This window comes from Salminus brasiliensis, chromosome 5, assembly GCF_030463535.1.
Source record: "Salminus brasiliensis chromosome 5, fSalBra1.hap2, whole genome shotgun sequence".
Taxonomy (NCBI): Eukaryota; Metazoa; Chordata; class Actinopteri; order Characiformes; family Bryconidae; genus Salminus; species Salminus brasiliensis.
This window is the reverse complement of record NC_132882.1, coordinates 14,449,777-14,471,566: the sequence shown is the minus strand read 5'-3', so window position 1 is coordinate 14,471,566 and position 21,790 is coordinate 14,449,777. Positions and strand designations below refer to the sequence as shown.

Genomic DNA, 21,790 nt, shown 5'->3' with positions numbered 1-21,790 from the left:
CTTTCAACATATCTGATGTTCTTCACTGGATGTTGAAGTACTTGGTGTGGAAAGTTGCTGCTCGTAAATTTCCTTCCTCTTTTGGCATTTATTGAATGTCAGAGCAAGAGGTAATCCAAACACTGCTTACAGTTGACCTTCTATTTTCTAGAAAACTCCACATTGATGTTATCATGAAACATGAAAGGGCTGTCAGGAATACTCAGGTTATGTATTGGATGCACATTAAAATTAAACTATATATTCATATATATTCAAAGGAAAGCAATGGAGGTATTAGAAGATTAAGAGACTATATAATGCACAAATAAATATTCAGTGATTAAGTATGAATAAAATAATTAAATTTATAATAAATAAATTGATAAAAATACAAAATAAACAAAAATATTTAAAATAAACAGCCAAATGCAATACAAAAATGTAAAGCTAATAAACTAATTATAACTGAAGTAATAATACAATATTTATAAAATAATTAAAAATTCTTCTGAATTATTATTAATAAATACTATATTATTACTATATTATTAAAATATACAAATATAATATTAAATATAAAATAAGCTATATAAAACATTTGATGTAGCTTATATTTTATATAGCTTATATTTTGCTTTTTATAAAATAATGCAAAAACTCCATGACTCTATTTAGAAGTGGATGTACTGTATGACAAAACAGGATGCATTGAAGAATTTAGCATGTTTCCAAAGTTAGTGCTTTCCCAGGTGTGACCCAATGCCGAGCCTTTCACCACACATAACAGAAGTGGCAGTTCAGGGTAACATCGCAGAGTATCTCCTTGTGTGTGTAGCAGACTGTGGGGTCTGTCTATAGTGGTAACATGGAGGAAGAGGTGCCGTATTCTACAGTGGTTTTTAACAGATTTGACGACGAAAAGCCCAGAGGTGAGTTTTGCTTTTTCGTCCTATAGTTGAAACGGTCAGTGACGTGTAGAATATGACTGCATTATCACTTGGTTGACAGATGGTTCAGAATATGACATATTGACTATGAATACATTAAAAGCCAAAGAGCTTTACGTGAAACTGACCAGACTACAGGAAACTACAGGGAAAATAAATGTAAGGAAGTCTTGTTTTTTTTTAAAAAAGAGCTGGAACAAACGAAAAAAGCCCTGCTTTAATTCTGTTTCTGTGTCTGAGAAGAAGCAGAGCCAGTTGAAGAGGTGGTATATGCAGAAGTCAAGAGGAATACAGAGGGTCCAGCTCCACAGATCAGCCCTGAGCCTACAGGTAAGTGTTCTGATGTCATTTTAGCTGAATTAAGAGTATGGCAATGGTGTGACGTTTTTTTTTTTTGTTAGTTTGATTAAAAACTATTCAAACATCTGAAAGTGTTACGTTAGATATTTTACCATTACTGTTAAGATTTGACTGCATTCATTCATAAGTGCATTAGTGAGGTCAACTACTGATGTTGAATGTTGACTTTGGATCACAGACCCTTACATGACAGTCAGAGAACACAGTTCCACTGCTCCACAAACTGATAATGCGGCGATTTCACTCCCTCAACCAAACACTTGACTTGGTGACCTTAGGCTAAGAGGCAGCTCTAGAACATTCCTTATACAGGAAGTGAGGTTTTATGACTGTGTCTGCAATGTATTACATGTGTCAGCAATGAATGGGCCTTGAGAAGCCAAGAATACTTGTGGATACTTATAATGCATATAATAGATATGGTTGATTATGTGTATATAATCATATGTGAAAGAGTTGTTCAGTTCCACTGTCTACTGTATCTCATTGTATACATCCTTTTGAGCTAATCACCATATACACTGCTTTTCTGTTTCTGTTGTTAAACTCAGTGAAAACGAAGCATACATATACTTGTGTATTCTTGTCTAGTCCCTGTTGAGAGGTATTGCCAATAGAATAGGACTCTCTGGATCAGATAAACATGATCCAATTGGCACCATGCCTAATGCCAGGTTTGAACTAGAGTATACGGTCTCTGGAATAATAAAAATGTATTAATAAAATAAATTTAAAAAAAAATTGATAAACAAAACAAAAAATATTTAAAATAAACAACCAAATGCAATAATTTTTTTGAAGCTAATACACTAATTATAACTAAAGTCTGTGGAATAATAAAGTAGGGTGGTAATCATTCAACATCCTGACCTCATTAACGCTCTTGTCGCTGAATGCAGTAAAAGCACTTCTTCAAAATCTTGTAGAAAGCCTTATTTGGACAAGATACACAGTTACTTCAACAAAAGCGTTTTAGAAGAAACAATGAACAAGCAGGTGTCCCAATATTTTTGTCCACATAGTGTGCATATATATGTAATAAACATTTATACTGTAAGTACCATATTTGAAAAGGACCAATTTCTGTATGGCTATATGGGGAATGTTTGACATATGTTGTAAACAGCCTTCAACCTGAGGTCTATGACCAACATTTTCAATCCCACTGGCTGTGTTCTCTTGTAGAGGGAGTGGTGGCATCCCGCACCCCATCGTACAGACAGGCTACAGTTTGCCTGGGGCTGCTGAGTGTTTGCTTACTCGCAGGTGTAGTGGGAATGGCTGTATTCAGTAAGTATAAACAGTCCTGCACCGTCCCATCTGAAAGTGTACCACATTCCGCTAGATGTACCGGCCACAAATGAATACACTGCCAGTAGTGAATTCTGTTGAGTAGGCCCAACCCGCTTCCATCATGACATGACCCACAACATACTTCTCTTTTTCTATAGACATCCTCCAGGTTTCAAACTACAGAAGCGTTTTGGTGAGAGAACTTCAGCAACTGAATGGCACTTGGCTGCAGAAGCACCTCAGCATGGCCAGTGTCAATCAAGCCCTGGAAGAGGTGAACCACAATTTAACCACTGACAATCATCTTCTGCAGGCGCTTTACACCAACGAGAGCTCAGCACACAGGAAGGTGCAAAGCGAGAAGGCAGCACTGGAGAGAGAGAGAGAAGAGTTGACTGTACAGAGAGATCAGTTCAACAACACCCTGAGGTCCATCATTGGATTTAGGACTTTTCCAGTCAGTGAGTTCTGTCAGTTTCAGGACGGAGGTAGGAGAAGCTCTCTTTTTTTGGTATAGAACACATTCATAATGCCATATCGAGCAATTCTGAATCAAATCCATGTGTTTTCTCCAGCAGAGATTCACTGTGAGCCCTGCAGGAAGAACTGGGTTCAGAACGGCTCTAGTTGTTACTTATTCTATAAGGATTATTACTGGAAATCCTGGAAAGACAGCCAAACGTACTGCATTGAAATGGGAGGACAGCTAGCTACCATAGAAAGCAGAGAGGAACAGGTACGTCTCAAAGTTCATCCGGACACTAATCTCTGTGTTGATGGTCAGATGGTATTAGTAAACTGAATATCTCAGTTTTAGTAGCATGTCTGCACTTGTTGAGGAGTCATTTGTTGGTTGTAGCATAACTCCTTCTGGTGTCCTTTTACACACAGCTGATGATTGGGTAGTGATGTGGTAATATCATGGTATCAATTTATAATTGTGTATCAATGAAATTTCTTAGATTACTAAATAACTAAGTACACTAAATAATTATTAAAGTTGCAAGGCAACAATAAAATGGTAAAATGATAGTAAAAGTGTAGTAGTACATTTATTTATATAAATAAATTATATATAAGTAAATAATTAATAAATACATGATTAAGGTGTGATTTATAATAAAAGATTAAATCTGCCTTTTTTATATATTGTATGCAAAAATGAATCAACGTTATAACTGCTCATCTTGAAACATCATTAAGTAAATTGATATAAATACTCTGGGTAGTCGTGCCAAAAGATCATCCACCACTGTTCTGTTACTTTTACATGGATGCTTACCAACAGGCAAATGTTTTCACCTTCTTGTTCACCTTGTCATGGCCTTGTCCACCTTAAGATCTTCATGTTTCATAAAAAATAAATCAGCAATTCTTCACAGGTAATCAAACCATTACAGCTAATTTATCATTTCTAACAATGGGTCAATTCTTTTATACCAGTTTTTGGTATAGATGCTTGGTGTTGCTATTGCCTGGGGGGTGGAGCATGTCTGAATGAGGAGAAAAACTAATTTTACAACAAAATACATCATTCTAAAAGATTATGAGGGGGCAGTACTGTGAGAGAAGTACTGTGAGCCACGAGAATTAAGTGGACACAAGGGGACATATTATATATAGTGTCCACAGTGCTTCTAAAACATTATTTATGTATACTGTGTTTGTCCATGACAGGGTGGACACATCTTATAGTTGTGTCATAAAGAAAGTCTCCTGCTGACAAATATGACTTGTTTACTGTGTAGTCTACAAGTCATATATATATACTCTTGGTATATATACACTTTTGGTTCCATAAAGAAGCATGTTTGTAATAGAGATGTGTGTGTATGTGTGAAGAACCTCTAAATTGATAATAAATAATAAAATGATTACTGATTTGCAGTAAAGCTGCTCTATGTCCACACCTCTTGTTAAAAGTGCTATGCAGTAACATTCCATTAGGAAGTATGAATTATTATAGAATTATCACATCATTACCCAGTTATTACCACCATGTGAAATACTACCCTTCATCTAAAATGTGCTTATCCTTTCTACACATTTAGGAGTTTATCATGCAGTACACAACCTTTTATTATGACACGTATCATGGGTACTGGATCGGACTTTATAAAAAGAGTAAAATATGGACATGGACCACTGGTACTACGCTTACAGACGGGTAAGAATTAAGAGACCATTCACCTCACAACAGTTGGGACTGGGGACAGATAACGCGAGGAAGCTGAATCTGTGCATTTCTGATGTTTTAAAACCACAGTTCTCTCGTTCACAGGTTCTGGATTTATCCACCAGAGTCAACAGATTATGACTGTGTATTGTCTAAACCCAGAAGCAATGCTCAGAAAAGCTGGATTCCATCCTGGTGTGGAATGAATAACAGATGGATCTGTGAGATGAGTGCAGTGGAATGGCCAGATAAAATCTAGAATGCCACAGACCTTCTTTACTTCACACTTCATGTCCCTAGAAATTCAGAGAGAAAGCACTGAAAGCCTGTTACGTTAACAGGAATGAAACAAAGACTATTTATATAAATATTCTATTTGTCTTTTTTTTTAAAAAATACCAACTTATCCTGTGTTAATATTTCATGACTAACGGATCGATAAAACAGTCAGAATAATGTTACATTACCTTTCACTGCTTTTTCACAACCTTTTAGGTTGATTTTTTATTTTTTTTATTTTTTTTACACTGCTTTTGTAAAATGAGATTTGTTTAAATTATATAGTATTTAATGTCTGAAGTTCTGCACCAAAGCCTCTGTGTTAAAAAAAAAAACAAGGTCATTTCTCAGTCCTTCTCTGGGTTTATTCCTCTCTATAAACAGTCTCTATCTCTATCACAGACACAACCATAATCATTTCAAGATATATTCTATGAAAAGCCCAAATTAGTGAGCCAGACAATCCATCTACATGGAATTACGCTGCAGGAGAGGGTTCAAGGTCTTGTTATTCGCGTCAGACTCAGGCTGAGCTCTTGATACTAATTTCAATCACTAACCTGAAGAAAAATGTTGTGAAAATCTGTTGGTCGCACTTTTTTGTAGTAATTCTACAAACAGTGAGTTTGTAGAATAATTACAAAAAAGTGTGACCAACAGATACAAATGTAAAAAGTTAAATCACTTGTTTTCCAGTTCTTATACATTTTATGTATACTATAAGGCATATAGAGTTATGTAGAAACATGACTGTGAAAACTGTAGTTTAGCTTTAATGGATGATTATTTCAGCAGTTTGCAACAAAAGTAGGGGCTGAATAAACATGATTCATTTAGATATGCATGAAATTACCATTTTTAATGCAGAATATGTTAAAATACCAGTTTTGTCCCAATTCATGAGCAATTTTGAGTCCCAACACATTTTAAAAAACACTAAGGCAAGGTAAAAATCTGTGAATGTGACACTTCAGAGATCATTATCAGATCATAAATATCATGTGTTTTCTGTGACTCTTAGCCAGAAGTGTTGACAGCATGTTCTGTTTCCAGCCTTATTCGAACTATCAAAAGTTTACTTTTCCTGCTTCCTTTTTTTCTTATTTTTCTTTTTCTTGGTGCTGAAGTCCTCAGTGGTAGCTTCTAAACTGTGATGAGTTTCCAATTCTGTGGACAGGGACTCCTCTCTACTGGGCTCTGAGTATTTCTTTTTCTTCTTCTTCTTCTTGGGAGCACTTTCACAAGCAGGCTGAAGCACAACACTGCCTTCTTCTTGCTGCTCCTGTCCATGACTCTCTTTAGCGTCTGTAGAGTCCTCACTGGACACAGCGCTGCCCTCGTTCAGTCCTTCCTCCGAAACAGACATTTGTTCAGAGCGTTTCTTCTTTTTCCGCTTTTCTTTTTTTTTTGTTTTGTCACCAGTCAGTTGATGTGCAGCAGTCTCGTCTACCTCACATTGCTGAGCGCTCTCTGTAGAATTCTCATCCAGCACGTCAGATCCACTCACTCCTTCAGGTGACACATCCTTTTCTAAATGTTTCCTCTTTCTCTTTTTTGTGTTTACTACCTCATTGTCCACTGAAGCATCTGGGGTGTCTGAAGGCTGCTCTTTTGAGCGCTTCTTTTTCTTTTTTGGGGTCTCTTCATTATGGTGGATGTGAGAAGCATCTACGTTGATGTCGTCCTCTTGGGCTTGATTCTCAGAGAGTTCATCTGTGCTCTGCTTCTTTTTCTTCTTTGTTTTTTTGTGTTTGGTGTTAACCGCTGTCTCCTGGTCTAATTCAGATTTTGCCACACTGGAGTAGAAGGTATCCTCGCACTGAGATGCAGTTTTGGCTGTCTGCTCCTTCTTGCCGTACTTTGCCATGAACTCCAGTTCTTGCTGCTCCAATCTGGCTAGTTTGGCACTCATTGTAAGGCCGTGTCTGGCACCTCTGGAATAGGCCAAATATATATATACACACACACATACATATATATACACACACACACACACACACACACACACACACACACACACACATATATATATATATATATATATATATATATATATATATATATATATATATATATAAAAAACATACAATAAGGTTAACATGAATGAAACGTTCTAATATAAGACCAGTTCTAATATTAAATATTACACTGCTATTACTGAGGTAATAGTGTGCTACGCTTACTTATGTGCGGTGCGTCCTCCACAGGCTTTCATCAGTGCGTCATCAGATAACCTGTGTACAGATGAGACAGGCAGGTATGCTGATAGTGAGAAACACTGGTACTACATTAAAGACATGCAAATGACAGGAAATGGATACCAGCTGGAGTCATTTTTCGAAGAAATCAACTTACTGAGACAATGACAAGTGTTTTTGCTACAAGAACAATTTGCAACATAACCGCTCATTTTTGAGTCTGCAGAAATGTGACCAATAGATAGACCAAACATAGATCATAGGTTTTAGGAATTTCTTTCAAAAAGAGCTAAAAGGATTTAAACTCCTGCCTCAAGCCTGTGGGATTGGATGGGATTACGTTTACATGGTTTTCTGGGGATATTCTCTACAGGCAGAATTACCTACTGTTTTCCACTGAATTCAGCAGTGCTCCTATAAGTATTGGGACACCCACCCATTACCAGCTCCTTTGGAAGTCAAGTGGATTACAAAAAAAAGTCTATCATGCTTTTTTTTTACGTATCTATACTGTTCAGATTTTGAAGCATTGCTGTGCGGATCTGATTACATTCAGCAACAAGAGTATTAGTGAGGTCATCTCCACTCCCCATCTCAAAAGTATTGGATGGAGCGCCATAATTTCAGAGACACAGGTTAATGTTTTTTTGATCCATAGAGTGCTATTCTATTACCAATACTTCTCTACAGGGACTAGGCAAGCACCTCTGCACATCTGTATCAGCAATGGGTGCAATGTACAGTAGCTAAATGCAATTGTTGGGGTGTCCACAAACATATGGCGATAAAGTGCATCTCTGAATTTTCCTAGACAGGGCTTGTCCACATACAGCTATGCTGTTAGTCTGGTCTATTGCTTACTTGGTGGTACTAGAAAGGTCCAGCTTGTCATCATCGTCGTCGTCTGAGCTGCTGCTGTCCTCTGAACTAGACAGTCTGCGTTCAGGCTGTTCCTTCCCTGAGAGGAGAGTGGCAGACTAGAACAGAGAGTCTCTAATTAGACAATATGACTGCACTTCTGATGTCAAAGAATTTAAAACAGATCACTGAAAATCCACATATTCCACTGGTTTTATTCTTTTGTGAAGTGAGACGTACTTTAACAAAGCATCCATAGAGATTAGACTTGTTAAACATGGCTTTGCGTGGCTTCTTGTTTGAGATCATTCCCTCCTCCTCCTCTCCCTCTCTTTTCTTCACAACAACACCATCCTAGAACACAGTAAAAGACTTTCAAAACTAAACACACTGCACAGCAACTCAATTTACAGCATACAGCAGTATTTCTATGAAACATAAGAAACAAGGGTAAATGCTATGCAAAGCTCCATTACAGGCCCTGTCTTCTTAAAAGATGTGAAAAGATTCCTTTTGTTACAAAACACCAACCTGGCCTGACTCCACATCCAAACAGGAAGAGGCCTTATTAAATACATGATCCCACCAATGAAACGTGAACTGCTCACTTTGTTTGTGGCCAACCTGCAAAGAAAGCCATGAACAAATTCATCAATACCTGCACTGTAAGTTTACAATCTTAAAAATAGAGGTCCAAAATATGTCCACTTTATGTCCAAAGGTTTGCAGACACCTGCTCGCTCAGCATTTCCTTTTTAAAAACAAGAGTAATAAGAGTAAAAAACAAGAGTGTGCTTGTCCCTGCTTTTCTAGAAAAGCTCTACATCAGATGTTGAAAGGCTGCTGTGAGGATGTGATTGCATTGAAGCACAAGACCATTAAACATTTCGAATACTATTAGTTCTGGATCACATCACCACCACTCCAAATTCATCCTATAGGTGCCCGATGGTGCTTTAGACCTTTCTAACTAACTGGGAATGGTGACAGTAAGACAAGAGTGTCCAATGTCATGTGCAATGTGTGGCTGCATCATTTTGGTCAGTTTTAGTCTTCAAACAACTGATGAGTTAAATGAGGTGGACGGGTGTTAGACTAGAGACTCCTGGGTTAGGCGCACGTGTGGCTGCTCCTGAGCCATCCATTCTACTGCCATTGATTTCCTACGTAGATTATGCAAGCTGTTTGATCTGAATTGAATGCATGTGTCCAGTAGCATCTAGTTGCAGCTTTGCAAACGAAGCCCCTGGGCAGAACGGATTGCACTTCTCTGTAAACGACAGCCACAACTACAGCAGCTAGCTGTGGTCGTTGGGGTTCCTAGCACTTTACTGTAATTCTGAGCACTTCCTAATGTTCTCAATGTATTGTCTTTAATCAAAAATACTGAATCACTGCTTGTTTTATAAAGAAATGTCATATACACAGTGTAAATGGACTGTGAGTGTACATTAAACATGAACAAACAAAGGGAAATCAAAACCATGTATTCACACCTCCTAGATGAATCAATATTTGGAAAACACACTGAAATAGGCAATTCACTTAGAAAGAAAGGGTGTCTGGAAACTTTTGGACATAATGTGCATTAATACTTCACTTGTATTCTCTTACCCCTCCCTTGTCACATTTCACTTTGACTTTGATTGCCTCGGAGATGCCGTTCTCGTTTTTCCCCAGACCTTTGCCTATCAAGCATGAGGTGAAGTGTGTTAACCACTCTTTGCTCACAGAAGATCAGTCAACTGCACCAGCACCAGTACCAGCACCAGCACCAGCACCAGTACCAGCACCAGTACCAGCACCAGCACCAGTACCAGCACCAGCACCAGCACCAGTACCAGCACCAGCACCAGCACCAGTACCAGCACCAGCACCAGTTCATGCATTAAAAAAACAAAACACACAGAGGATAGACAAGTTCCTCACCTTGTTCCCAGCCGTGGCGGAGCAGCTGCTGCTCAGCAAAACTCTGCCCTCGACTCTTGTCCTGCGTTGCCACTGCCATGTTAAGAATTACTAGAAATATAAAGTTAGGAAAGAGCTTAACTTGACCCCCTGCTAAAAACCTCCAGTAGCAACCGCTAGCTAGCAACCTAGCCTAGCTTCACTCTCATTACCGGCACTTAGAGGAGTTCACTCATTCCAGTCAGTCTGCGGTGACACCCTTTCATATATCTCTCATGAGCACCAGCCTCAAATTCTCATTTCATCCATTATTGATAAAGCTGATCCCTAAATGAAAATAAGAACCTCTATTCTGTAGCTTCACACTCACACGCGCTACACATGTGCGGACGTCACGTCAGAGGCGCACATCCGGGCTTTGCCTCCGACGTCACAGGCAAACTTAACAGCCAATCAGAAGTTTCACATACATTAAAGACGCCTATGTACATTTAATGAGACTAATATTAAGCCAAAGTGCTTCTTTTGCTATCCATATTTATCACTCTCAATAGGAGTGAACAAAGAAGGAGAGAGAGAGAGAGAGAGAGAGAGAGAGAGAGAGAGAGAGAGAGAGAGAGAGAGACAGAGTGAGAGAGGGGGTGGGCAAGAAAAGACGAGACGATGACCCAGTGCTGCCCCCTGCAGCCCATGTTACAGAGCTACACCTTTCCCTCCTTCAGAAGTAGGCATAAACGGTCGGTTGGGTCAAAGGCAAGTGTGACCAAACCCATCGACTATATGTTCATTGAGCACTTTATTAGGAACACTATACTATGGTACTATAATAGTACAGTTTTAGGACCTCACTGCTCTCAACACAACCTCAGTTCTTTCTGGCATGAATTCCATCAGATCCAGATCCCATTGTCCTGTTCATGAATCCAGTTTGAGACAGGTTTTGCTTTGGGACATGGTGCACCATCATGCTGGAAGTAGCCATTAGATTAGTTTTTACAGGCTTCAACTGGTCGGTTTTAGTGAGCCTGTGCCCACTGCAGCCTCAGCTTTCTGTTCTTGCATGACAGAAGTGGACCTTGATGTGGCCTTCCTCTGTTGTGGCCCATTCACCTCAAAGTTCAACATGTTGTCTTGTGAGATGCTGTTCTGCTCTCTGGAATTGTACAGAGTGGTTATCTGAGCAACTGAGTAGACTTGCTGTCACCTTGAACCAGTCTGGTGTTTATTATATAATTCTGTTTATGCATGAAAAACCCAGGAGATCAGCAGTTTTAGAAATACTTAAACCAGCCTGTCTGGCAACATTAAGCATGCCATGCTTAAAATCAGCAAGATCACATTTGTTCTCTATTGTAATGCATGTGAGCATAAACATAAAATCATTGGCTGACTAGATAATTGCATGGATGAGTAGGTGTACATGTCCTAATAATTCATTGCTTGATGAGCTTATTTGTCTGCATCTGTTTGGCATTGTGTAACAGGCTAATGTCTAAGAAGCTGACTGATCACCACACTGCACAGTTATCAGCAGGGTTGGCAGATCACATCCATATCTAATGATCAACATGACTACAGTTAGGACATACTGGCTTAAAGCAAGATCTCCACTCTCACACATCCAGCCTTTCCTGTGTTAATGAGATGTATTGGTGCAAGAAAAACACTAAAGTATGCAGCGTTATGGCTCTCCAGGATTGGTGTGAAGAGTTATAATGAGCTGTGAACCAGGGGTGTTCCAGGCTGGCCTTCTAAGACCAGAGCTGAATGTCTATGTTATTAACTTCCATTCTTCCCCTCTAGAGGTCGCCCTCGACATGTACATACATAGCAGCAGTTTGTGGAACACTGCACACTTCTCATTAGTGGATTCAGACACTTTAGGGTGCTGATAGTGATGACACATGGGACACTCTAGAGCACAGTTTGGTGATTTCCTTGCTCAGACACACTCACCAAACCTGCTAACTACTGGAGGGGTTAACCAGGTGTATGAGAGTAGGGACATCATCAAACTGCACTGGACACCAGCCCTCCAGTTCAAGAATTGAGGAACCCTTTTCTAGATTAGCAAGATATGAACCTAAGGTCACCACGCCCAAGCCAAGCGTCCACTGGCTAGAGTGGTATAAACCCCCCCAACATTGGCCCGTGAAGAAGTGGAGCTGTGTTCTCTGGAGTGATGCAGGTCCATCCACAACCTTTGGGATGAGTATCCCAAAATAATTATCCAGCATCAGTAGCTGACCTCAGTAATGCTCATGTGTCTGAATGCAATCAGAGGGTCTCTGCAGTGTTTCAGCACTTAGTGTAAAGGTTGAATGGTTTGTTTTTGTGGAGAAAAGGCACCAGATGTTCCACTCATACTGGTTTCTATGACATAATTTCCAGGTATGTGAGGAAGACTGGCCAAACCGTTTTCCCATTCAGGTCAGTGGCTCATGGGCCGAGTTGAAGCTGCAGTCGCAGGTTTCTGCTTTTGTTTTTACCATTATGGTGCATTCCTTGCAGCTCTCTTGGGTAACTTTAAATGCTGTTAAGTCTCAACAACTAGCTTCGATCAGGTATATCACTGTAAGTTGTACAAATTCAGATGTAGACTGCTAACCCTGCTGAATTCATTGTCAATTGTGTGACATCTTTAGGTGAACTGGTACTGAGTGCTGCTCCTCCCATAAGAAAGAGCTCTTAAAATAATACCCTACATCATTTTATCTTCGGGTAATTTCCCATGTAATGACTGATATGTAAAAATGTGTCATAGCACATATCCAACTTCCCTGACAACGAATAAACTATGGAGGGCAATCCAGAGTACACAACAAATTTCTGTTTTATCTCTCCATAACAGAGAAAGCATTTTTTTCATGGTCTCTTCTCTTTCTTTGTACAAGGATGTACTTCATAAGCACTATTTGTGTCCTTTGTTTGACCTGTTTATCTGTAATAAACAGATGATGAGTAGGAAAAGCACACATCCTGAAACTGCACATATCAGCACTGTGCCCACTGTTATTATTTTTAGCCATTCTGCCTGTAGCCACTTTTAGATTAAACATTATATACTCTGTTTCATTAACCGTGAACAACCTTCCTTATATTGGACTCCACAGTTTACAGATGTGTCCTGTTGCATATTTAATATATTTATATTTTTTAAGACTTAAGGATTTTTGGGCATATATATCATCACTGTCCAATGAAAAACGTGTATTTTACAGACAGAGCAAAGATGTTCTTAACTGAGTAGAAGTTAATGTAAAATATGAGTAATTTAGAGCAGTTCTATTGGTCCAATCTTTCAGGATGCAAACCATGGAGAAAACTAAAAACATCCAAAATTGGAAATACATGTTTTTTTTCGTTGGATAGCAGCGGTATATAGTTAACTTTTGACTGTAGCAGTTACAAGAAATAGATGAAGGCTAGCCTAACCTTAGTATTTCGCATATGTATGAACATGGGCATATTAGATATCTGATCTGTGACACTACTGATGACCTGCCATTCAGAGTTAAGAGGTAATGCAAAATCTTGCATGGTACTCAAATTGAGGCTACCATAACCAAACTGGCCAGTGGCCACAGATAGGGAAGCAGCTCTGCCACCGTAGTCACAATTCTCTTGCATACGGTTAAAAGTAATAAACACAGTGTACTGTTCTGTAGTGTACTGTAATGTGTCACTTTACTGATTTTAAAAAGTATTTAAATATTACTCACACATTATATATAAGTGTTTATGTCATAAAAGTACTGTATACTAACTTAAGTAACAGTAATTGAATGTAATTCCACTTAGGAAAACTACAGTGGAAAAGTTCTCAGTTCCTGTAAATGAGAGCAGTTCTGATCACTAGTAGCAACCTCAGCCCTTCTAGCGCAGCAGTTCTTAGACAAAGCAGGAAAAGAGGGGGTCCACGGGTTCAGCTTTGCCCACAATACCTCAGCCCCCCTCCCGCCCTGTCCTCTGCGCTGCTTGTCACTCGTTCCCTCTCCTTCTGAGCACTAGTGAGAAAAGCAGGCGGCTCTAGAGGGTCTGCAGCTCCTCTATCACGCCTAGTTTGTTTTGGATGGACATTTTCTCCGCGCTGTAGAAGAGATTCATCCGTCTTTTGGGGGAAAAAACCGTCGTGTCCTTTTAAGTCCTTTAACGTCCAGCATCCACATCTTTTGCTGCTGAAACACAAATGCCACTTCTTCTGAAATAAGGTAAGAGCTACGTGGTTTATTGAGAGGACACAGATGAAGTGTAGCTCAGGAGTAACTGCTTTTTAACTGGGGAAATCATTAGCAACCCGCTGAAAGTGGAGAAAGTTAGAAAGGGATTTTAGCTGAACTCTATTACTCAGTTTTACTTAGCATCCTCTGACTTTCTCAACTTTCAGCCCTGATCACCTACTTCTGAATATTGACTGCTGAAGAGATTGAGATAGGGCTCAATATATATATATATATATATATAGATATATATATATATATATATATATATATATATATATATATAGAGAGAGAGAGAGAGAGAGAGAGAGAGATAGATATATATAATATATAGATAGATAAATATAGATTATATATATATATATATATATATATATATATATATATATAGCAGAAGTACCCACTTAGTCACTTATATAATACATAGGAAGTCAGTGGGAGTTGCTGTGTTGTCATTTCCTAATGCCGCAGCAGAATGCACTGTTGTTTTTTCTTGTTATGTGTGTGTATATGTGTGTGTGTGTGTGTGTGTGTGTGTTCTTGTATACATCAAATTCAGAGCCTGTTGGCAGGTTAATGAAACATCTGAGTCACAGAAGGACAATATGCACGACAATGCCAGAGTAAAGGGAGAGAATGACTGTGACATTAAGCTTTAGTTGGTTTCTGCCCAAACGTTTGTTTATCTCTTCAGAGAGTGTCTTCATGAAAGGCTCTGTGGTAGGTCCAACCAAGGCCTGTTTCCATATGTAGAATTACTGAACATTTTCAAGTGCTGGTTTTCCTCCCTGGTCCTGCCCTGCATCCTTTAGTGTCTTTCACTGCTCTAACCCACAGTTCACCTCAGGAAGGGTTTGTTAATTGGTTTAATAGACAGTATGCACTGACGTCACATTCCCGCTGGAACTCGGCCCCTTCAGTCAGACTGCGTGGCAAGTCATTCTGCAACATGGCTGCGTTTTTTAGGGAAAATGGCCAGACTGAGATTTAAACAAGCGATTATCTGCTCAAGATAAAGGCAGTCGGACTCGACAGCAATCCATTTAAATGACCAAAGGACCCATGGATAATGATGTGTAACCAGGAACATTTAGCTACCTGGCCCAAATCACAACCGTTTAGAGGAAAGAATCCTCCACAGTGTTTTGGAAAGTTTTCAGGCACATTTAGCAGACTGATTCATCCAGGTTCGCTTGTTACCCTTGAACTTGAACTTAGCATGTCGCTAAACTCGCAACTATGGTGGACTTGTTTTTTGTAAGAGGATAGATCTGAAATCAATCACACAACAGCTCTTACCTGTTTTAGTGTTTTAGCAGCAATCACAATGCACAAAATGTCTTTTTGCCACAGGCTGACACCTGTGACGTCACGTGCATACCCTCTACTGACAAATGCTGATAGATGCTCCTAGTATGTGCAGGACAGTGGTGCTCCAGAATCAGGATTGAGAACCACTTTGTTAGAGTAATGCTTCTGGTATAGGATTATCAGAAGTCAGAAAACCCTAAATGGTTTTGATGTATATGATTGATGTGTGTGTATATGTTTAGTGGTCTGAACAAAACCACGTATCACAGTAACTTTCCAGGAGAAGGAAAAACCTTCTCTTTTACAGGTAATTTTAGACCATTTTTGTTTGGTTCATTCGTGATAAAATATTTATATAATGTAAAGGACAACTGGCATGTTAATATGGCACAAAATATCACAATAATAAAAATAGAGTTAGAAGGTTTTGATATAACAGCAATATAAACAGGTTTTAGAGAACTGCAAAAGTGGTTCTTGTATGGCTCTATTGCTCAAAGAACCCTTCGTACCAGTGTAGAATGGATGGTTGAACTCATGGGCTGCTGAAGGACTTCTCTAATGAAGGACTTCACTAATTCTCACTGTCTTACTATATAATAAGGCATAATAAGATGTTTTAATGATCACGTCAGTGAAGTTATGGTGGACAAAAGAGATTAAAAAGGGAAACTAGTCTTGGTCCACTGCTTGACCCTCTTAGCCCAGTCCGAAAGGCATTTTCCAGGCTCAAGCTGATCTTTAAAGCAGGGGAGGTTTCTGAACGGGAGCCTTTGGGGAAATCATGCTCTCTGCCAATAGTAGCATATAAAACAGCACCTGGCGAGCAGTGGTATCATAATTGATTTCCCCAGCAGACACTTTTCACCTTGACAGCACCCAACTGAGTCTCTTATCAGAACCAGACACCAGCCTGTCCAGGGCTGTGATGGCTCGGCAAGGCCATGCTCTGGATTTTTCTCCAGGTTCAGTAGTTCACCTCAGTTTTTCCATCTCTGTTTTTGTTTGTTGGTGTTGGATTTATTGATGACTTTCATCAATAAATTTTATAGATGCTGTTGGCAGATACAAACACTTTTAAAGGGGTCATATCATGGAAAACTGAATTTCCCCTTTTCACTAAATAAAAGTGCTTGATGTACCATGTGAACTTCCCATTCCACAAATGGAAACCAAGCTGCACAGCGTATGGCCTCTTACAGCCATTTGGCCCTTCCCATTTAGGTTGTAAGTAATATGGAGTATTGTTACTCTAAGGTTTTTGCGTGCATGCCATTGTGTTGAAAGTGTGTGTGTGTTCAGTGTTTAGTAGAGATGGCTCCTCTGTCTCTGCCATTTGTGGCCATTTCAGGGAAAACAAACAGAAAGGCATGGTGGTGGTGGCATGTTTAAACGATGAGGCTGGCGTTTAATATTCCTACCACACGTTTATGTAAGTCTCTCTCACACATGTGCTCTGCAGCCATGCAGATAATTTAGAGCAGAGCTGCCTGCAGCCTGGCAGCTGCTCAGGACCTTGACTCCTGTTCCCTTTCCTTTCTGTTCTGTTGTCCTTCTCTCTCTCTCTTCCTCTCTCTCTCTTTTTCTCTTTTTCTCTGTCTAGCTCTCTCATCTAACCCTCTCATCACATGCACTGGACATCTTTTTCTTCTTTATCTTCCTCCTGGAACCAGAAGCATGTCTTTAGAGTGCTTGTGCAGTTTAAGTGAGTTATAGCACACTGCCTTTTTAGTTTGTGACCCATCTCTCAGTGAGATGGGTTCAAGATATGGACAAAATAGTAGCTGTTTTTATGATCCCATTGGATAATTTGATAATTGAACTGGCTTACTTTTCATATATCATCTGGAGAGTGATTTGGTTCACTTTAGCTGTTTGCAAGTAATAATAGTAAATCAAACTTTTTGATTTCAACAAAGTGAGAAAAATTTGGTTGTCCATGGTAAATGCCCATTATGGAGGTTCTTTGGTGGCGCAACTGTCTAAGTGTTTTGCTTAAATTTGCCTTAGGCAACACTATAAACAGTAAGCATTTCTTGCTTCTGCTGTTCCCTTACATTCAGAAGTGTAATTTCCACTTCTAGCTATGACTAAAGGACACGCTGAGATATACAGAATCATAACTGAATGTGAAAGAAGCATGTGGACTGATGTGGTAGGGTAATATTACCAGATGTGACTCGGGTTACACGGCATTAGGGAGTTCTCACCTATCCGCTCTCTTTAAAGTTACCAACAACAGTTAGCAGCATGTAGAGTTAAGAATTCTCCCTACAGGTCAGCGAAGCATCACCATGGTTTGTAAACTGTTATTTTAAGGTAAAAATGCTACATAGTGTTGCTTTCTTATTTCATTGAGTTGGTGATGATGACTGGAGTAGAAGTTAAGAAGTGTCAAGATTGCTGAGGCTCCAAAGTGTGTGAGCAACCGCAAGAGGGTTTAGTTACTAAATTAACATAACAGAATGGCATTACACCTCAAAAAAGAAAAGTGTGGATGGCTTAAGTAGAACTGAAAGGTAGATTCAGTTTCTCACATAAACACTAAAGTAGAAGCATTATCAGGTGAAAAGCAAACATCAACATAGTGCTGGGTGATAGGTCCTCAAATCAATATCACTATTAATTGAACACTTTACCCTGATTAATAAATGACTGTATCATCTGCTCAAGATGCTTAGTTGGCTCTGTGTTTGAGTTCTCCTTCATGCCGCTTCTGTGTTGCAGATTGGACGGGGCAGAGGCACTTGACTACACACACAGTACTATGTTTTTGAGGGGATAGAACATGAACACACAAAGTGGGGCATATACTAACATAAAAAACCCTAAAATATCTGTCATGGACGAGATAATGTTGATTAGAGGTTCTGAATGTTGGTTTTAGTAATTTTTAAGACTTTCCCAGCCCTACAATGTTTTACTTTAGGTGGTCCAATCCTCAGTAGTTTGCGAGTGGCCAGTAGTCTCAGAGAACGCAACTGACCTTGCTTTCTTTGGGTGGGAAGGATGGCCCTCCTTCTTCCACTATCACTCAGCATGATGTTAACCAGTGTGGCCCTCTGTTATCTGATGTAACAGAAATGGCAGTTAGTGCTCTCCTCCAAGCGTGTTGAGCTGTCCAATGGCTTTGCTTTAGTGGCAGGTTGAAAACATGCAGTTGGCTGCCTTCACAAGTCTTAGAAGACACACATGCAAGCCTTCACCCTCCCAGAACTGGTGGCATCATTTGAAACAGGTAGTCCTAGTTAGCATTGGATAAGGTGCTCACAGTCAGAGGAGAGTAATTACTTCCTTTTACTCAATTACATGTACTGAAGTAATGATTTTATGTATTTGTACTTTTCTGAGTATATTTAATTGGCAATACCTTTTACCTTACTTTTATATTTTTGGTGATTTTTTACTGTAAAGCACTCGTCTGCGTATTTCTAACAGTATTGCAGAAGCCAGTATTGTTATGAGGATTAGTAAACACTTGCAGTCCCAGTGCTAGTTCTCTGTGCGTGCCATTGATGTGTATACTCTGCCTCTGGAATATGAATGAAGTTTGTGGAGATCAGATGCATTGGAATTGGTTATGCCTGCATTTGCAAGCTGTGGCTGTGGTCTGTGTGCTGTGGTGAGGGTCCTTCCTGCGAGTGGCTTGGCCCTGGAGAACAGCGTGGCGTAGGAGACAGGGCTAATTAAAGGGGAGGGGAGGAGGCAGCCTCACGTCTGCAGAGTGGAACAAAAAGAAATGTGATACTCTGCGGGTGAAGTGTAGGACTATACCTCCACTGCTGGCTTCATGTAAAGAGAAGACTGTATGGAGAGAAAAAAAAAGAGATAAGTGGTGTTTTTTGGCAGTGAATCGCTAAGCCTTGCATAAAGTCTCGGATGTAAGGCCAAGGTCAGTTGTGAACTGTGTCTTTTTGGCATTGTCTTCACAAACGTGCTTAAAAATGATGCTTATATAATCATATTACTCAAAAGAGGAAATAAACTCGCATAAAAATGACTCCTCCAAAAACTTCTGTAAACCCTTAAGTTACGCTGTATGTCCAAATGTTTGTGGACACCCCTTCTAATGAAAGCTTCCAGCTACTTTAAGTTGCACCTATTGCTGACACAGATGCACACACACACATGCACACAGCTCGTCTAGTGCCTGTAGAGAAGTACTGCCACAAGAATAGGATTTTCTGGAGCAGATAAACATGAACCTATTAGCACCATGCCTAATTCCAGCTATGGGCTAGAGGAGTGTAAAGCCTTGAGCTCTGCATTAAGCTGTGGAGCAGTGGAACTGCTGGTATAATTCTGTGGAATAGCGGTGCTCCATCCAATACTTTTGGGATGAGTTGGGGAGTTGGGAACAGCTGTGCTCTAAAATCTAGTAGAATGCCTACCCTGGGCTGTAGACCATTCCCTGGACAGTAGATCAGTGAGATGTATGTCCTGTCCGGATAAAGAAGAAAGATGATTAAGTCAGTTAGAAAGGTTTATTAAAGTAGTGATTTTTAATGGCAGTTGCATGTCAGTCCAGGTTTAAAAAATATATTACAGGTGATAAACTAATCCAATCTAAATAGAGCTACTTTTATTGAAAGTATTAAAAGGAGTTAAAGTATGTTTTAACACATTTAATCCCTTTTAGTGTAGTTTTAGTTAAAAAAAAAAAAAGTAAATTTGATTTTAACTGGGAAGAAATGTCATATTTTATTGTTGGTCTCAATTTCTGTAGCAAAAAATTATTTGATTTGCTGAAAATATTAAAATATGTTACAATATGTCAGTGTGGCTGGCATATTGGGATAGGCTAACAGAGTAGCTCAGCTAGTAATCGTAACTATCGTGTGTTTGTTTATGCCAATGACTGTAGAAAACATGGACAGATCAACTTTTCTCAGAAGACCTATGCAACCATAGGTCTAGTGCCTTTGCTGGCTGGCTTCAGTATGATGTGTAGCTCCACTCATCCCGGATATGTTTTAATGACAAAACAGCCCATTTTCCATCTCACTTTCCATCTCCAGTGTCTAATTCCAACACTTAGTTTTCCCTGTGCTAATATTTTTTCCTCCCCTAGAAATCAGTCTTTAAAACATTATTCTGCCAAGTCTTAAGAAGGCGGGGTTACACTTAGGAGAGAGGTGATTGACAGCCTAGGCTGTATGAGATCAGTTGTCTGCAGGACCAGCATCACACCCTTCATGTTCATTACATGGAGTAGCTGAGAAACATGTACTGATTTTCACTGTTGGAAAATTACACTTACTGGACAAACTGGGAATCCAGGGACATAAGTAAGAATAATTAAGGTGATCAGAAAGATGTTTGGTCTGGGAGAAGGGGGCGGGTCTAACAAATGACTAGGCGAGTCTGGCTCCACCTCTGCTCTCTACCATGCACACTCTGGTTGCAAATTTGACAACATGGCGGACGAGTTTGGCTTCATTTCTATAGAACGGAAGGTAATGGAACCAGGGCATCCATGGTTTATACAGCCTACCTTTGCTTGATGTTTAGGACAGGTTAGAAAGTGATGCTCCAGTAGACAATATGCAGCATTTCCATTGTTATATCAGCCTGTTTACACATATATGTATTTGTTTATACAGCTTACAGTTTATCGATTAATCTGTTTGTTTATTTTGCATTTCCTATGTGTTTCCAATGTATCTAACTGTGAACAAGACTTTTCACTAACTTTAATGAGATAACAATATTACAAGTCAGGTTAACAACAGATATTTAGAGAAGTGGAGAAATTGCCCCTGAAAGACTTGGAGAGAATACCTCAGTTCTGCTTTTCCAAAACAATCCTTCTCTGCTGCTATTACATCATGGAAAGTGCATAAATGTGACTTAGCCGAAGTACACTCCATGGAATAAAGATGGAATATTATTTTGAAGCCGGGACAGTGTGTGTGTGTGTGTGTGTGTGTGTGTGTGTGTGTGTGTGTGTATGTGTGTGTGCGTGTGTCTGTCTCTCCCTGTCTGTCTGGGCACTGTGTGTTTACTTGGAAAAGGATGCTGGGTCTCAGACCTGGAGTTTGATCAGTTAACTTCCTATAGTTCACAGTGGTGGACAGAGAGAGAGAGAGAGGGAGAGAGAGAGAGATTAGGGTCACCAGCACTAGAATGTTGTTCTTTCCCAGTAAGCAGGAGAGTAGTAAACAAGGACTGTGGCAACATACTGTGGATCCTCGCATGACAAATTCAGAGAAATTACACAGAATGTGCTGAGGTATTCCAGGAAGACCAAATTAATGT

General features: G+C 39.6%; 3 protein-coding genes across 4 annotated transcripts in view; 2 read left to right on the top strand and 1 right to left on the bottom strand.

Annotated features, from left to right (window-relative positions):
• The first annotated feature begins 847 nt into the window (after positions 1-847).
• LOC140555501 (asialoglycoprotein receptor 1) lies at positions 848-5,246 on the top strand. Its single transcript, XM_072678759.1, has 7 exons — positions 848-911; positions 1,173-1,265; positions 2,481-2,579; positions 2,741-3,070; positions 3,161-3,318; positions 4,634-4,749; positions 4,864-5,246. The coding sequence occupies exons 1-7, from the start codon at positions 848-850 to the stop codon at positions 5,015-5,017; spliced, it is 1,014 nt and encodes a 337-aa protein (XP_072534860.1). The 3' UTR covers positions 5,018-5,246.
• A 115-nt stretch (positions 5,247-5,361) lies between these two features.
• On the bottom strand, positions 5,362-10,379 carry gpatch4 (G patch domain containing 4). Of its 2 annotated transcripts, XM_072678758.1 has the most exons (8): positions 10,214-10,379; positions 10,023-10,112; positions 9,708-9,781; positions 8,625-8,717; positions 8,334-8,447; positions 8,097-8,212; positions 7,221-7,271; positions 5,362-6,971 (listed from the first exon to the last, which is right to left on the bottom strand). In XM_072678758.1, exons 2-8 carry the CDS (start codon positions 10,099-10,101, stop codon positions 6,113-6,115), a joined length of 1,386 nt encoding a protein of 461 aa, XP_072534859.1. In that variant the 5' UTR covers positions 10,102-10,112; positions 10,214-10,379; the 3' UTR covers positions 5,362-6,112. The 2 variants fall into 2 exon arrangements, with proteins under 2 accessions (XP_072534859.1, XP_072534858.1); XM_072678757.1 differs by having other exon boundaries at positions 10,023-10,379.
• A 3,647-nt stretch (positions 10,380-14,026) lies between these two features.
• The window catches only part of pear1 (platelet endothelial aggregation receptor 1), a 65,185-nt gene continuing 57,421 nt past the window's right edge, over positions 14,027-21,790 (top strand). The window contains exon 1 of the mRNA XM_072679509.1: positions 14,027-14,212. The gene's annotated coding sequence lies outside the window, so the exon portion shown is untranslated. The remainder of the gene's footprint in view (positions 14,213-21,790) is intronic.

What these genes read in the sequence shown, in the direction of transcription:
- LOC140555501 (XM_072678759.1), top strand. Translation starts at nt 848, where the DNA reads ATGGAGGAAGAGGTGCCGTATTCTACAGTGGTTTTTAACAGATTTGAC. An exon ending in TGACGACGAAAAGCCCAGAG is followed by an intron (nt 912 to 1,172) that starts GTGAGTTTTGCT and finishes GTGTCTGAGAAG; the next exon opens with AAGCAGAGCCAGTTGAAGAG. An exon ending in CTGTCAGTTTCAGGACGGAG is followed by an intron (nt 3,071 to 3,160) that starts GTAGGAGAAGCT and finishes TTTCTCCAGCAG; the next exon opens with AGATTCACTGTGAGCCCTGC.
- gpatch4 (XM_072678757.1), bottom strand. Translation starts at nt 10,101, where the DNA reads ATGGCAGTGGCAACGCAGGACAAGAGTCGAGGGCAGAGTTTTGCTGAG. An exon ending in TCTATGGATGCTTTGTTAAA is followed by an intron (nt 8,213 to 8,333) that starts GTACGTCTCACT and finishes TCTCTGTTCTAG; the next exon opens with TCTGCCACTCTCCTCTCAGG. An exon ending in GGAGGACGCACCGCACATAA is followed by an intron (nt 6,972 to 7,220) that starts GTAAGCGTAGCA and finishes GGCCTATTCCAG; the next exon opens with AGGTGCCAGACACGGCCTTA.